This window comes from Loxodonta africana, chromosome 14 (genome assembly GCF_030014295.1).
Source record: "Loxodonta africana isolate mLoxAfr1 chromosome 14, mLoxAfr1.hap2, whole genome shotgun sequence".
Classification (NCBI taxonomy): domain Eukaryota; kingdom Metazoa; phylum Chordata; class Mammalia; order Proboscidea; family Elephantidae; genus Loxodonta; species Loxodonta africana.
In genome coordinates, this window is record NC_087355.1 from 62,629,737 (window position 1) to 62,645,881 (window position 16,145).

The 16,145-nt window shown below is 37.8% G+C and overlaps 1 protein-coding gene across 3 annotated transcripts in view; it reads right to left on the reverse strand.

The window, feature by feature from the left end:
• The window catches only part of CSMD3 (CUB and Sushi multiple domains 3), a 1,388,861-nt gene that overhangs the window by 290,440 nt on the left and 1,082,276 nt on the right, over positions 1–16,145 (reverse strand). For all 3 annotated transcript variants that reach the window (XM_064268007.1, XM_003408442.3, XM_003408441.3), the window contains one exon: positions 10,931–11,047. In XM_064268007.1, the coding sequence (XP_064124077.1) occupies positions 10,931–11,047 (117 nt within the window). The remainder of the gene's footprint in view (positions 1–10,930; positions 11,048–16,145) is intronic.

A 16,145-nucleotide genomic window follows, 5' to 3' on the forward strand; every position in this document is an offset into this window, starting at 1 on the left:
CATAATTTGACCTAATTGGAAATCCAAAATACACTAAAATAATTTATAAAATAAAAAGATAAATGGGCTTTGATTGGCATTTGCACCTCTACAACTTTGATAATTCACACCCCAACCATTGCACACAATCTTTTTAAGCAAGATCTTAATTGCATCCAACTTTATCCAGGAACATGGGTATGACATCACACTGATAACATCCTCCTACAAGGAGATTCGTTTGACACACTCATTTAAGACATGCAAATATTCACTAAGGAGCTCACACAATGGGGCATTTCCACACCCCCACAAACAGTACAAGGCCCTAGCACTTCAGTTAAATCCCTGGGAATTATTTGGTCAGTCAAAGGCTGTTCTATTTCTGACACTTGTCAAGGGTCAAATATTGTTCCTCCTAGCACCCACAATACTAAAATAAGCTCAACATCTTTTTGATGCTTAAAGTTGTGTGTCAACTTGGCTGAGCCTTGATTCTCAGTGGTTCGGCAGTCATACGATGTAATCACTTCCGTGATGAGATTTGATATAACGCGATCACCTGCATGATGGGATCTGCTGTGAGTAGCCGATCAGTCGAAAGGGAGTTTCCTTGGGCGTGTGGCCTGCATCTAAGTGGACATTCTGGCAAAGCTTGTGGACTTTTGCTGGTTCTGTTTCCTGCAGCTGGCTCCTGCTCATCTGAGCTATGGTTCTTGGGACTTGAGCCAGCTGCTTACCTGCAGTCTTGCCTGTCAATCTTGGGATTCATTGGTCTTTGATGCCTGTGAGCAAGAGCCCTGCCAATGGTTGGGCTGTCTGATTCAGCTAATGACAGCAAACAAAGGTTTTCCTTTTTGAGTAAAAATCTCTAGGAATATCTTGATATAAATCTCTTTAATATAAATCAATCCGTCATCTCTACACATGCTAAAGCCATAATCCAACACCTCATCAGGCTACTCCTTATCCCCTGCAGAGTTCCTGACATTACTGATAGCCACCAAGGCACTCATTTCACTTCTCAGAATACACAATGCTGGGCTCTTGAGCAAGTCGTTCAATGGCACTTTTACTACCTTTCCTGGTCTCAGCCTACAGGCCTCATATAGCATAATGGTATACTTAAACAAGTTCAAATTCAATTAAATGAAACATGGCACATTTCAGCGATCAGTAAACCATCAAGAGTGAATTGTAATAAAGTCCGACTTCGTTTTTGGTGTTTGCCTGCTGTCAGCGCTCATGTCCCATCACTTTCCTTTCCCTTCTGCCCCATATCTGGGCAAGCTGATAAAAAAGCCTGAGTGCTCCTTCCTTTGGTGTCAGTGGAGAGCTCAAGCCATGTAACCCTGACCTGCATATGGAAATCCTCACCCCAGTACCCTCTCTTCAGTCACAATAAAACCCAAAGTCAAACTCTTTTCTTGCTTTCTCATGCAATTTTGGACCTGCTCGGGAGCCTGGTCTGCTCTCCCCAAAAACCCTCATTATGCGAATGATAAATCTTTTTATACCCTTTTGCTGCACGTGTAGCATCACAAATCCCAGATCCAAACCATATTTGGGTAGATGGGGTCCATCCTGTCTCTATGGGCTGCCTATAATATAGCATCAGATCTAATTATATAATAGTATCTAAAGAATTAAATAATATAGATATATATGATGATCATATTTTCCTTGTTCTAATATTAATATGAAAAAAAAGTAAGGATTTCTTCCTTACGGGAACAATAACAATATACAAACTCTTGCTTATTCCATTAAATAATAAAAGAGCCCACTTTTCAACTGCACAAAATCTAAGAAGTAATGATATGAGATAGTAAATGCAAATTCTGAATAAATACAAATTTTGTGAACATCATTTGTCACTGTTAGATAAGTAAATTCAGTATTTAGAAAAGAATAATCATTTTTTTATGCAATTGCATTGTTAAAAAATGAGGTGTCAAATATTCTAAATATAAAACATAAAAAGCTATTATTGACCTTAAGGGATCATTCATCACTGAAAACTACACATCAGGAAAAAATAGAAAGTCAGTAAAATGATTTACAGACCCAATGTGCACTTCAAAGGATGTCAAGACAATCTGTAACTAAACTATGGTGGAAATTAGTAGCAAAAAATTACTGAATTAAGTATAAAGACAAGTGTCCACAACATAAATTATGTAAATAATAGTAAATACAATAGGTCACATAGAAAACACAGACAGACATAAGATCAAAAGCCAAATGGTCCTGTAAACAGGTGTGTGATGTTTGAAGGAGTGTGTACACTGGGTGAAAGAATGGCTATTAGTGTTAAAATAAGATGACAATCGTTAGTTAACTTTCCACATGCAGATACAAAAGTCCAGATGCCACTAGGACATACATATGTACATTTACGTACAAAAAAACAAACCAAACCCAGTGCCGTCGAGTCGATTCCGACTCATAGTGACCCTGTACATTTATGTACAAGTGTGTCTATTTGTATGTGCACCTTAGTTTTAGTCTATTGCTTTTGTTTTCTCCTTCTAATTCTGAGGAAACTTAAATTTTCAAAAACTACCTTTCACAGCTTAATAGTTTGCCCTGAAACGGTGTTATAAAAATAAATTGTGTTTAACAACCATTATATAATTACCTACATCTACCAGCTGGAAGGAGCCCTGGAGGCTCAGTGGTTAAGAGTTTGAGCGCTAACCAAAAGTTCAGCAGTTCGAATCCACCAGCCACTCCTTGGAAACTCTAGGGGGAAGTTCTACTCTATAGGATTGCTATGAGTCGGAATCGACTTGATGGCAACGGGTTTTTGGTTTTTATCAGCTGGAAATAAAAAGACTAAATTTATTCAGTATAATAAGAATGAATAAGATAGTTGCTGCCTGCTTACTATATTTCAATAAACAAGCAAACCCATTCCCAACAATTCCGACTCATAGCAACCCTATAGGATGCAGTAGCACTGCCTCACAGGGTTTCCAAGGAGCAGCTGGTGGATTGGAAAAGCCAAATTTTGATTAGCAGCCAAACGGTTAATCACTGAGCCACCAGGGCCACATACTATGGTAAAATATGAAATTAAAAAAAAAAAAATAGTAACCGTGTATCATGAACAATGATGACATAAGACTGGAAAGTGTTTCGTTCAGTTGTACATAGGGTTGCTATGAGTCAGAAATGACTCAAGGGCACCTAACAACAACAACAACATATATGCAACACCACAGTGAGAGATATTTGGGCGTTGATTGAAGGAAAAACATTGTAAGATGAGACTGAAAGATAATGGCTATGTATGAGAAGCAAAGCTAAAATATGTGGAAGTAGAAAGAAGTTCAAGGAAGTTAAAATTACTTTAATAAATGAAAACAAAACAAACTTCTCCCATAGCAATGCACAAATGTTCTAGGAACTCTGTGTGCCCTTGGTACAGACTGGTCTAGGCTGACAGTAACTTTGTGTGAATTAGAGATTCTTGAATTTGAAACTTATGCAACCAAGAGACTGCAATAATAACTAAAGATAGGAAAGATGGCAGATCAACTGGGAAAATCTAAGAAGGTTTTCATGTTCACTTCTGAGTTTCTGCATATGAAAGCTGGTCTTGGGAAAGAATAAGGAAACAAGTATGCATCCAGGGTGGATCTTCTAGGATATGGAGCTATCTGGGAAACTTAACACAGATGTCAGTTCCCATAGGCTATCCTGGGAACCCTCAGTGTGTTTTCTCCAAGAAATGTGAATGTCAGCATGAAGTCTACACAGTTAATATTTGATACATGTACTGTAATTTATGTTAAAATTTTCTAAAAAAGGTAAAATAGTTTATCCTCTTTTACAGATATTCCCTAAAATGGAAGAAGATGAAGATTGAAGAAAGATAAGAATGGGACAATGGGAAAATGATAATTCCAACAAGCAATGCTCATGTGAATAATTCAAGTACTATGATACAAATTGTAAATCATTTCTTTTCAATTAAAGTTTAAAGAAGCCCTTCTTTACTTTTTTTTTTAATTCCCTCTCCTCCAATTGCCTCAAGGATTTTGATTTACCAATTGGTCTACCTCATATCTTCACGTTTGTCATCTCTACTATGTCTTTCTCCTTAGCCTTTAAATGAAGGCTCTGGTACCTCCGATTCCAAAGGAAAACAAACATAAAAACAAACATTGTCCTCTGATTTGTACTCTAGTTTGCTTGTCATATTGTTCTTTTCTGCCTCTCCATGGCTAGATTTATTGAAAAAGAAGACCACAACACTTATTCCCCTATTTTACTATTCCCCTCCTCCCTCTAATCTGATTTTGTCTGCACTGCTCCAGGGATGAGTGAGCACTAACAAATGTTTTTCCATCTAACAATGTGAACAGTTCTGTTATACTCTAAAGCAATCTTATCTATATCAAATTCCGAATAAAATAAAATTTATCCTCTAGGTTTTTTATCATTTAAAATAATGCAAGGAGACTTAAGCAACCAAACCACAAGGCAATACAAATGGTATTTAAAAACTGAAATATGAAGGATAGTTAGAATATGTTTTAAAGAAAAAGTACTGTATTTTTTCATCCTAAAAGCCAAGTGAAATAGCTTAATAATATTGAAGTAAGAGAGTAAATTCTACCCAATTTTTCAAGAATTGCTATTTTTTCTAAGGAAATAACCTGAATCCTGCAAAACAAATATTGCCAAAGTGACCCTAATGTCTGTCATTCAAATGAAATTCAATGATGCTCCTGAAAGCACTATAATGTGACAATGCAACTACCTAAAAGTATTGAAGAATAGGAATTGACTGACAACAAAATAGTGTTCACTGAATCATAAGTAGTGTCACATTTGTGCACATTTAACTTCTATGAATTCAACTCTACACCTAGAAAAATAAATAAATGAAAGTAAGTTGATACCACACGACCTCCAAAGAAAACCAACTACGTCAACTGGTGTTATCTGAAGAAACAGTCATCTGTTCTGACGGTGGAGGAAAAATGTCCTGTTTGACTTATTAGGAGACAATATGGCATATGCTAAGTCATGTAGATGATCTTTTATGGGTGATTTAAGCTATTGTCCTGGTTAATGTTGATCATATGTGATTTTCTTCTTACATAATGACTTTAGAACTTTAACCCCTGTGCAAAATTCAATTCTAATGAATGAATTGAGTGTCTTTGCCAGGAAGTGTGCCAGAAAATTTAAAAGTCAAGTTCTAAGAGCATCAGCATATAAAGGTTTAGGAGGAATGATTCTAATTTGGGGCAAATGGAAGGCAAATAGAAAAAGAAGTGTTCAGGGTCATAAGGTGATTAGATAGCTACTGAAGATGTGAAACCCAAAATACTTATTATCACATTTAATTAAATAATACAAATAATTGTTTTATTTTTCAGTCATGCTATTTGAACACCCTAGTCCAATTCAGTAATCCAGGTCTTTTTATTACATCTTTTTTTTTCTGCATCGTGGGGCATGGAGTATATGAATGTGAACATCAAGAAAAGTGTGTGTATGTATGCATGTGTGTGCATATATAACTTATTTTTTTGTTATTATGATCATCACTTTACACACATTGGATTATTTAATTTAAAAAAAGAACCAGTTATTCTGGTTTGACATGTAAAGAATTTGAAAGTCATCAATGTCAACCTCACAAGAAAAAGCTGTTGAAACTGAAAATCCACAACTCTCCTTATATCTATCAGAGAATTGAGGCAAACTGCTGCCTTGAAAACTGGAGAAACAAACAAGCAAATAGAGAATCACAGCTTAGGAGGAATATAAGTCCAGGAGTAGAAGACCACAGCCAGAGCTAGTACCACTAGGAACACTTTAAAATGTAACTGATGAATTGCTGGAGGCTCAGTGTGAACTCACTTCAAAGCTAAAAACTGTGGGGTAGGGGGTGGAGGGCAGGGGACAGCCTAGTCTTAGAGATGCCCACGTACTTTCACTAGTTTTACCTCCATGAGCCCCATCAGGTTCTCTCTAGGAAGATCAGAGAAAAATCCCTGAGTCCTTCTGGCAAAGGAAAGGGGGGAAAAAATCATTAGAAATAAGCGCAGAACTTTCTGTTTTCCTTAACGATGCCTGCCTTTTAAGAAACTGTTTACCAAATTGGAAAGAGTCCTTGGGTGGTGCAAATGCCTAAGTACTCCACTAAACCAAAACAAAACCAAACCCAGTGCCGTCGAGTCAATTCCGATTCACAGAGACTCTATAGGACAGAGTAGAACTGCCCCATAGAGTTTCCAAGGAGCGCCTGGTGGATTCGAACTGCCGACCCTTTGGTTAGCAGCCATAACACTTAACCACTACGCCACCGGGGTTTCCACTACTAACCAAAATATTGGCAGTTCAAATCTACCCAGAACTGCCCTGGAAGAAAGGCCTGGAACCTGCTTCTGGAAGGTCACAGCTTTGAAAATGCTATGGAATGCAGTTACACTCTGCAACACATGAGGTTGCCAAGAGTCAGAATCAACTTGATGGCAACCGTGGTTGGTTTAAACAGACTTGGGTTTTATTAAAGCTTACTGACCTGGGGGAAGGAAATTAACCAACTCCAGCTCCCTCTAGCCTAGCCTTCTTATCTCAGCTAAGGGAGGGTAGGGGAGAAAGCTGAGAAATATTTTTGAAGGTCACTGTCCAGGGACACAGGCTCACTAAAAGACTGAGACCTAATCACCAAAACAAACAAACAAAAAAAAACAAACCTGTTGCTGTCAAGTTGATTCCGACTCCTAGCAAGGCTATAGAAGAGAGTAGAATTGCCTCATAGGGTTTCGAAGTAGCAGCTAGTGGATTCAAACTGCCAATCTTTTGGTTAGCAGCCAAACTCTTAACCACTGGGTCCCCAGCACTCCAATATTCAACTGTAGAAAATGTTTCTCTGCCCCCGACAATTTACCACCACATTAACAGGGTACCTATGTAATAATGGGATTATAGCTCAAAGAACTAAAAGACTCAGACCTTATTAAGAAGGAGCTATGGATTGAATTGTGTCTCTTAAAAAAATCATTCTGAAGTCCACACCTCGTTACCTGTGAATTTGACCTTGTTTGCAAGTAGGGCCTTTGAAGAAGTTAACGATGAAGTTCATATGAGACCACACATAGTAGTACCAGTTGCCCTCAAATCAATTCAAATTCATGGCAACCCCATGTGTGTCAGACTAGAACTGTGTTTCACAGGGTTTCGGTTTTGGAAGCAGATCATCAGGCCTTTCTTCCCAGGGAGCTCTGGGTGGACCCGAATCTCCAACCTTTGGGTTAGTAGTCAAGTGTTTTAACCATTTGCAGCACCCAGGGACTCCATACTGTAGTAGTTCTAATCTAATCTACTGATGCCCTTATAAAAGAGGGGAAAGGACGCAGACAGACAGAGGGAAGTTGGCCATGTGGCAACAGAATTATGGTTCAACTCTAAGCCAAGTAATGCCTGGGCTACCAAAAGGTGGAAGACACAAGAAAGGAGACTTCAGAGGGAACATGACCCTAATGACACCCTTGAATTCACAATACTAGCCTACAGAACTGTCAGATAATAAATTTCTCTCTTTATAAGCCACTAGCTTTGTGATACTTCTTTACAATAACCCTAAAACGTTAATACAGAGTCTTCAGAGAAGCCAAGACACCAGGGGAGACAAAAACAAGGATGCTACAGAAAATGTTAGTTTCTGATATCTCAGCTACAGCAAACAGTAGACAAAACCTAGCTAGTAGCCATATAAACATAAAGCTCAAACTAAAAAACTATCTACCTCAGCTCCTTTTGCCCAATACTTTATGTCTGGATTTCAACAACAACAACAAAATTACAAACAATGCTAAATGGAAAAACACAGTCAGGAGAGACAAAGCAAACATCAGAACCAGACTCAGTATAGCGGAGATTTTGAAATGATCAGGCTGGGAATTTAAAATCACTGATTAATATGGAGCCCTGGTGGTGCAGTGGTGCTGCAAAACCAAAAGGTAAGCAGTTTGAATCCACCAACTGCTCCTTGGAAACCCAATGGGGCAGTTCCACTCTGTCCTATAGCGTCACTATGCTAAGGGCTATAATGGAAAATGTGGACAACTTGCAAGAACTTATGGGTAATGTAAACAGAGAGATAGAATCTTTAAGAAGGAAACAAAAGGAAGTGCTAAAAAATGAATAATAAAAAACACTTCAAAAGAGCCTTGATGGGCTGAGGAGAGAATTAAGTTTAAAGAATGTAATAGAAATTTTCCAAACTGAAAGGCAAAGAGAAAAAAAAAAAAAAGAAGAAGAACAGACTATCCAAGAATTGTGGGACAATTACAAAAGTGAATACCAGAAGGAATATGTCTAATGAGAATACTAGATGGAGGAGAAAGAGAGAAAGGAAGAAAAGAAATATTTGAAGTAACAATGGCTGAGAACTTTCCAAAATTAATGACAAATGACAAACACCAAACTAAACAGCGAAGCTCAGAAAACACCAACTAGGATTAAAAAAAAAAAAAAAAAAAACTACATCTAGGCATATCATATTCAAACCGCAGAGAATCAAAGACAAAGAGAAAATCTTGAAAGAATCCAGAGGGGGACAGGAGAAATGTCCTACATATAGAAGAACAAGGATATTAATTATATCAGACTTCCTTCAGAAACCAAGTAAGCAAGAGCACAGTGGAATGAACTATTCAAAGTGTTGAAAGAAAACAAAACAAAAAAACACCAAATTACAACCTGTTTCCTGCAAAACTATCTTTCAAAACTGAAGGACAATTCAGATAATAATTGAGGGAATTTGTCTACAGGGGATCTGCTCATTTATTCCTCACAATAACTCTTTTCTGAGGATATGATGCTCATTTCACAAATAAAGAAACTGAGCTTCAAAGGTATTATGCAACTTTTCCAAAGACAGATAGTTAAGATATAACAGAGTTGGTTGATATTAGAATCCAAATCTGTTTGACTCTACATGTAGTGTGAAAAAGAGAATAATGCAGCGTTTATGTAATGATATCACTCTCCTTACTAATAATCAAAGTACGCTTGATTTTATCAAAAAATAACCCAAGAAATCTTGTTTTCAAAATACCATTAATGTTAAAAACCACCCAGTATTGCCTCAAAATAGCATTACTTTTTACCTGGCGAGGATTTAATTAAACTTTCACTAACTCTAGAGAAGCCCTGGTGGCGTAGTGGTTAAGTGCTTGGCTGCTAACTGAATGGTCAGTGGTTCAAACCCACCAGCTACTCAGTGAGAGAAAGGTGTGGCAGTCTGCTTCCTAAAGACTTACAGCCTTGGAAACCCTATGAGGCAGTTCTACTCTGTTCTATAGGGTTGCTATGAGTTGGAATTGACTAGATGGCAATGGGTTTTAAACCCTACTAAGATTCTTTAGTAATCTCTTAACTGACTTTTACTTTAATCAGTACTTGTTCCTTCTTCTCTATCCGAGCATACATAGGCTATTGTAAAATAACCCTAGGATGACCAGAATGCTTTGTGTCAGGAAATGAAATGGATGATTTTCATCTTTCTCATTATTTAGCCATACAGAATCCAAAGAAAAGAGTATAATGCAGCAATATAGTGGCTTCCGAAGAAGATTCAGACAGCCATGCAATTTTCTGGACAAATATTGCTAGGATTCTGTTAGCAACCACGTCTGGCAGCTATAAACTATAAGCTCCTGTAGCAAAGAAAGGACTCTCTTGGGCAGAAAAGAAAAAAAATAAACACAATTAAGTTGATGATATCTTTCTTCCAAAACTGTCGCTCTATTCACCAACAAAGAGCTCAACCCTGATTCAACAGATCAATGTTCTTGGAAAAAGAAATAACTTTGTAGAGTGAGTACAGAAACAGACACATTGCTAATGCTGGTATCATTCTATTTCAAGGCTCAAATGAATGATTTAGTACTTCACTTCTGATGACAATGTGCTCTCCAGGAAGTTGAGGATGTTGGAGTTGTTTCATAGATGAGCAAAGGAGGACATATAAGAAGTATCTGGTTATAAGAAATTGGACTGGAAGCATCAGCTTATTTCATGTCAGCAGGAACGTTTAGTCAAAATGTGATCCAGCAACCTTGATATGATAAAAATCCATGTCCTTCTTCTATAATACTGAGTTATCCAGACACAGACATTCATTATAGCTACAGAAAATCCTTTACCATGTAACACGATGTTATAAATCTAAATTCTAGAAGTCTATGAACTTTTAGCCTTTTTCATAGTTTACTGCTCACTGAATTTCCTCTGCCTATCCATCCATAAACAGAGTTTAACCTGAATTGGATTAAGCTGGATCTCAGATCCAAAACTTTTAGTAGCCAGAGAAGTGACTTCTAAGACTTGTGATCACGGGAGATGTGAAGGCAGCAAAGGACACATTGTCTTCTCAGTGTTAATGCAGAATGGATTGTCAAGTTGATAAGATGCGCTGAAATGAAATGTCCTGTGGTATCTTTTTATATTCATTGCTGTCCCAGGCAGGATAGTTAAAACAAAAATCTCTTATTTATGAAATTATGTTAATGAAGTATAAACTGATATGATTATTTTGTACCTACTTTTGTTGTTATAATCGTTCTATATTTGACTTTGTGCATATTTTGCAGAGCCGACTTTGCTTTATGCTCTGGTAATTTCCCACTTTATGTAATCCAATATGAAGGCACTTGCAAGGTTACTGGAAGTATTTATTTTTAAAAATTAAAAACAATCCTGTTTTCATTTTTATATTGTTGTTCACCTGTGTACTTGACTGTAAATTCAGACTAAGAAGACCTCAGAATTTTATTATTAAAAATACTGCCATCTAAAAAGAATTGTAAAGGACCTTATTGATAGTAAATATTTTCATTAAAAAAATTCTCATAAAATGTAATAAAAAATAAAGCATGTTTGGAAAGAAATACTAATTAATGAGATCAATCTTACTTACCAAACTCCTTGGGAACTGCTATAGAATAAACACAATTATGTCCAACACTGTAATTTTTTGGATAGTTTGGTGATAAAACAGTGCCTTCGGAACCTGTTGAACGACTTCCACAGGGTGCTAGAAAATAAAAATGATAAATATAATTTTTAGAAAAATTCCAAAAATGCATAATATGGATGTATTTTTTATATAAATTTTTAAAATGTAGCTGCCGAATTTTGAGGCTGATCATTTATTTGCATCATTTAAGAACATGCCACAGTACCAAATATTTTAAAAATAAAACAAGGAGGCAGATACAATCGACCCAGGGACTGAGTAATACAACATAATAATGTCGTAACAGTGCTATATCTAAAGGTAATAATGGTGGCCTTGCTTTCATTTACAAAAGGAGTCTAAAGTTAATCATCTCTTTTATAATGATGAGGAATTACATACGTAAATGGGAAATTATTTTATTCACTTTGAGGCTTTGAAACTTTACTCAGGTTCAACACTTATCAGGCTGCTGCCAAATTAAGCATGTTTTTTTATACATGGGGCTCTGGTGGTGCAGTGGTTAAGAGCTCTTGCTAACCAAAATGCCAGCAGTTCGAATCCACTAGCTGCTCCTCAGAAACCATATGGGGCAGTTCTGCTCTGTCCTACAGAGTCGCTATGAGTCAGAATTGACTCGATGGCAATGCGTTTGAGTTTTTTTTTAGATAGGGAACAGGGACAGTTCTACAAACATATTCACCCGCTCATCTAAGAAATCTGTTATCTCTCTAACCTTTATCTTGTTTAATTTACCTTGAAATTAGAGGAACTGCTAATGGTGCAGAGAATCAGACTTTTTTCAACCTCTAACCTACATATGCTCTGATCAGAAAGAGCTGAGACCTATTCCAATGTTTCTGGTAAACTCGTAGATGGTGACCTGTTAGTCACAAGACTGGGATTTCATTAAGATTTGTAGTGCTGGAACTCAGGGAGGCTACAAGTGGAAGTTTAAGTGTCAAAACATATTCCAGGTCATTGAGAAAGATGGCTGACTAGGTAGAAGCTACCTCAGATCCCTCTTGCAACAAAGACTCGGAAAAACAAGTGAATCGATCACATACATGACAATCTACGAACCCTGACCATCAAATACAGATCTAAAGAGTTGACCTGAGTGACAGAGACTGAGAACGAACAACCATGGGGAAGCAACGACTGCTTTCGGAGCCTGGAGCCAGCGTCCCAGTCAGAAAACCTTGGTGCTGGGCTTTGGACTGGGCGCAGGGGAGCTGAGCACGGAATCCTGAGATGGTGCAAACATGGGACACAGCCCTAGCCCGCAGAAGTGACCTTGGGGGAAGCCCAGCCAGTGCACACAGGCATCGCAGCGACACGGCTGACAGGAGGAGAAGTCACTGGGAGGCAGCGACTGGTTTTGGGTACTGGAGTGCGGCGTCCCAGCCGGGGAACCTTGGCGCTGGGCTTTGGACTGGGAGCGGAGGAACTGACCACAGCTTCCGAGACAGCACAAGCATGGGACGTGGGCCTGACCCTTGGGGGCAATCTTGACCCAGCCAATGTACACAGGCTACATACCCCTTGGGAATCTCATATAAAAGTCATCACCAAACAAGATAAGTAACTTTGTCTATATTCTGGGGTGCTACTCTCTCCTATTTATCTGATCCCTCCCCTCCCCTTCCTGGGCGGCTTCATTAACATTGGAATTTCCTGAGCCAGAGAGTGACCTGTGCTGCAGTTTTTCATTCTTTTTTTTTTTTTTTTTGGTCTCTTCCTAAACCATTCTCCTGGCCTCAGAGAAGCAGCTACGAAAAACCCAGGGACTAAAAATCCTTCCCTAATTGGACTAAAAATACAGAACAAGCTCCAGCCAAGCATATGTGATCCACAGTCTTGGGCTTTCATTCCTACAGGAAACAAGGTGGCTATTATAATGCAAAGGCAATTCTGATAGGGATCTGACTGTAATTGTTTTAGTGGATTACTGGAAAGGCAAGCTTCCCAGGTCTGATATCTCTACCTATTAAACAGAGCCCTCACTGACCCACAACAGGGAACTGAGGGCTGAACTACACCCAGACCACCTAGCCTCCTGCCTTAGGGGTCAAAGGAGGGTGATACCTACCAATCTGTAGAGGTACTTGCACTGGGGGCCTAAGGTACAGCTGCAGAGCCCACCCACCAAAGTGCTTTAGAAATACAAACACACCTACCTCACTGGCACTTGGGGGAAGCCTGTCAGCATCCTGCCCCCCCCCCCAGAATGTGAACCCCTGCTGCTACTAGAATCTGGTGCACACAACTATCACCTCTACTTCTCTAGGTGGATGGGTGACAGTCTGCACCACACAATTGATAACCCAAAATCAGATTCTACTCAAGAATGGTGAATGGACTCTTAGGCTTATATATCTGGTAACAGCCCAAACCAGCTGGTAATAGGACATAAGTGAGTCAAGGGCTACAACAATCAAGACAGCGCAATCTAGTAGCCCATCTATGTATACTGAAAGAAAACAAAACAAGATAAGATTCAGTGAGCAAATATAAAATAAATCATTACAATATCTTATAGATGGCTCAGAGACTGCAGTCGATATCAAACCACATAAAGAAGCAGACCATGATTGCTTCTACAACTTCCCAAACTAAAGAATCAAGATCTTTCCCAAATGAAGATACAATCGTGGAATTGCCAGATGAAGAATATAAAAAAACTAATTTACAGAATGCTTCAAGACATCAGGGATGACCTCAGAAATGAAATAAGGCAATCTACAGAAAAAGCCAAGGAACACACTGATAAAGCAGTTGAAGAAATCAAAAAGATTATTCAAGAACATAGTGGAAAACTTAATAAGCTGCAAGAATCCATAGAGAGACAGCATTCAGAAATCCAAAAGATTAACAGTAAAATTACAGAATTAGACAACTCAATAGGAAGTCAGAGGAGCAGACTCGAGCAATTGGAATGCAGAGTGGGGGATCTGGAGGACAAGGGAATTGACACCAACACAGCAGGGAAAAAAACAGATAAAAGAATTAAAAAACCTAAAGAAACCCTAAGAATCATGTGGGACTCTATCAAGAAGAATAACTTGCGTGTGATTGGAGTCCCAGAACAGGGAGGGATAATAGAAAATACAGAGAGAATAGTTGAAGATCTGTTGGCAGAAAACTTCCCGGACATCATGAAAGAGGAAGGATATCTATCCAAGATGCTCATTGAACCCCATATAAGATTGATCCAAAAAGAAAATCACCAGGACATATTATCATCAAACTTGCCAAAACCAAAGATAAACAGAAAATTTTAAAAGCAGCCAGGGAGAAAAGAAAGGTCTCCTACAAAGGGGAATCAATAAGAATAAGTTCAGACTACTCAGCAGAAACCATGCAGTCAAGAAGGCAATGGGATGACATATATAGAGCACTGAAGGAGAAAAACTGCCAGCCAAGGATCATATATCCAGCAAAACCCTCTCTCAAATATGAAGATGAAGTTAAAACATTTACAGAGAAACACAAGCTTAGAGAATTTGCAAAAACCAAACCAAAGCTACAAGAAATACTAAAGGAAATTGTTTGGTCAGAAAACCAATAATATCAGATACCAGCACAACACAAGGTCATACAACAGAACATCCTGATATCAACTCAAATAGGGAAATCACAAAACAAATTAAGATTAATTTTAAAAAGAAAAAAATGCTCAAAACAGAGAATCATTGAAGTCAATATGTAAAAGATCACAATAATCACAAAGAGGGACTAAAATACAGGAGGTATAGAACTGCCATATGGAGAGGGAAACAAGGCAATATAGGACAATACAAGTTAGGTTTTTACTTAAAAAAATAGGGGTAAATATTAAGGTAACCACAAAGAGGTATAACAACTCCATAACTCAAAATAAACACCAAGAAAAACATAATGACTCAGCAAAAATAAAGTCAACTACTATGAAAATGAGGAACACACAATTTACAAAGAAAAATGTCTCAGCACAAAAATGTAAGTGGAAAAATGAAATTGTCAACAACATACACAAAAAGGCATCAAAATGACAGCACTAAACGCATACTTATCTATAACTACACTGAATGTAAATGGACTAAATGCACCACTAAAGATACTGAGAGTCTCAGACTGGATAAAGAGACACAATCCGTCTATATGCTGCCTACAAGAGACACACCTTAGACTTGGAGACACAAACAAACTAAAACTCAAAGGATGGGAAAGAAATATATCAAGTAAACAACAAGCAAAAAAGAGAAGGAGTAGCAATATTAATTTCTGACAAAATAGACTTTAAACTCAAATCCACCACAAAGGATAAAGAAGGACACTACACAATGATTAAAGGGACAATAGACCAGGAAGATATAACCATATTAAATATTTATGCACCCAAAGACAGGGCTACAAGATACATAAAACAAACGTTAACAGAACTGAAAAGTGAGATAGACACCTCCACAATTATAGTAGGAGACTTCAACACACCACTTTTGGAGAAGGACAGGAGTTCCAGTAAGAAGCTCAATAGAGACACGGAAGACCCAATGGCTACAATCAACCAACTTGACCTCATAGACTTATACGGAACACTCCACCCAACAGCTGCAAAGTATACTTTTTTTTTCCTAGTGCATATGGAACATTCCCTAGAATAGATCATATATTAGGTCATAAAACAATCCTTTGCAGAATCCAAAACATCGAAATATGACAAAGCATCTTCTCAGACCACAAGGCCATAAAAATGGAAATCAATAACAGAAAAATCAGGGAAAAGAAATCAAATACTTGGAAACTGAACAATACTCTACTGAAAAAAGACTGGGTTATAGAAGACATTAAGGAGGGAATAAAGAAATTCATAGAATGCAAAGAAAATGAAAATACTTCCTATCAAAACCTCTGGGACACAGCAAAAGAATTGATAAATGCACACATACATAAAGAAGAAAGAGCCCAAATCAGAGAACTGTCCCTACAATTTGAACAAATAGAAAGTGAGCAACAAAAGAATCCATCAGGCACCAGAAGAAAACAAATAATAAAAATTAGAGCTGAACTAACAGAAAAACAATTGAAAGACTTAACAAAGCGAAAAGCTGGTTCTTTGAAAAAACTAACAAAATTGATAAACCTTTGGCCAGACTGACTAAAGAAATACAGGAAAGGAAACAAATAACCCGAA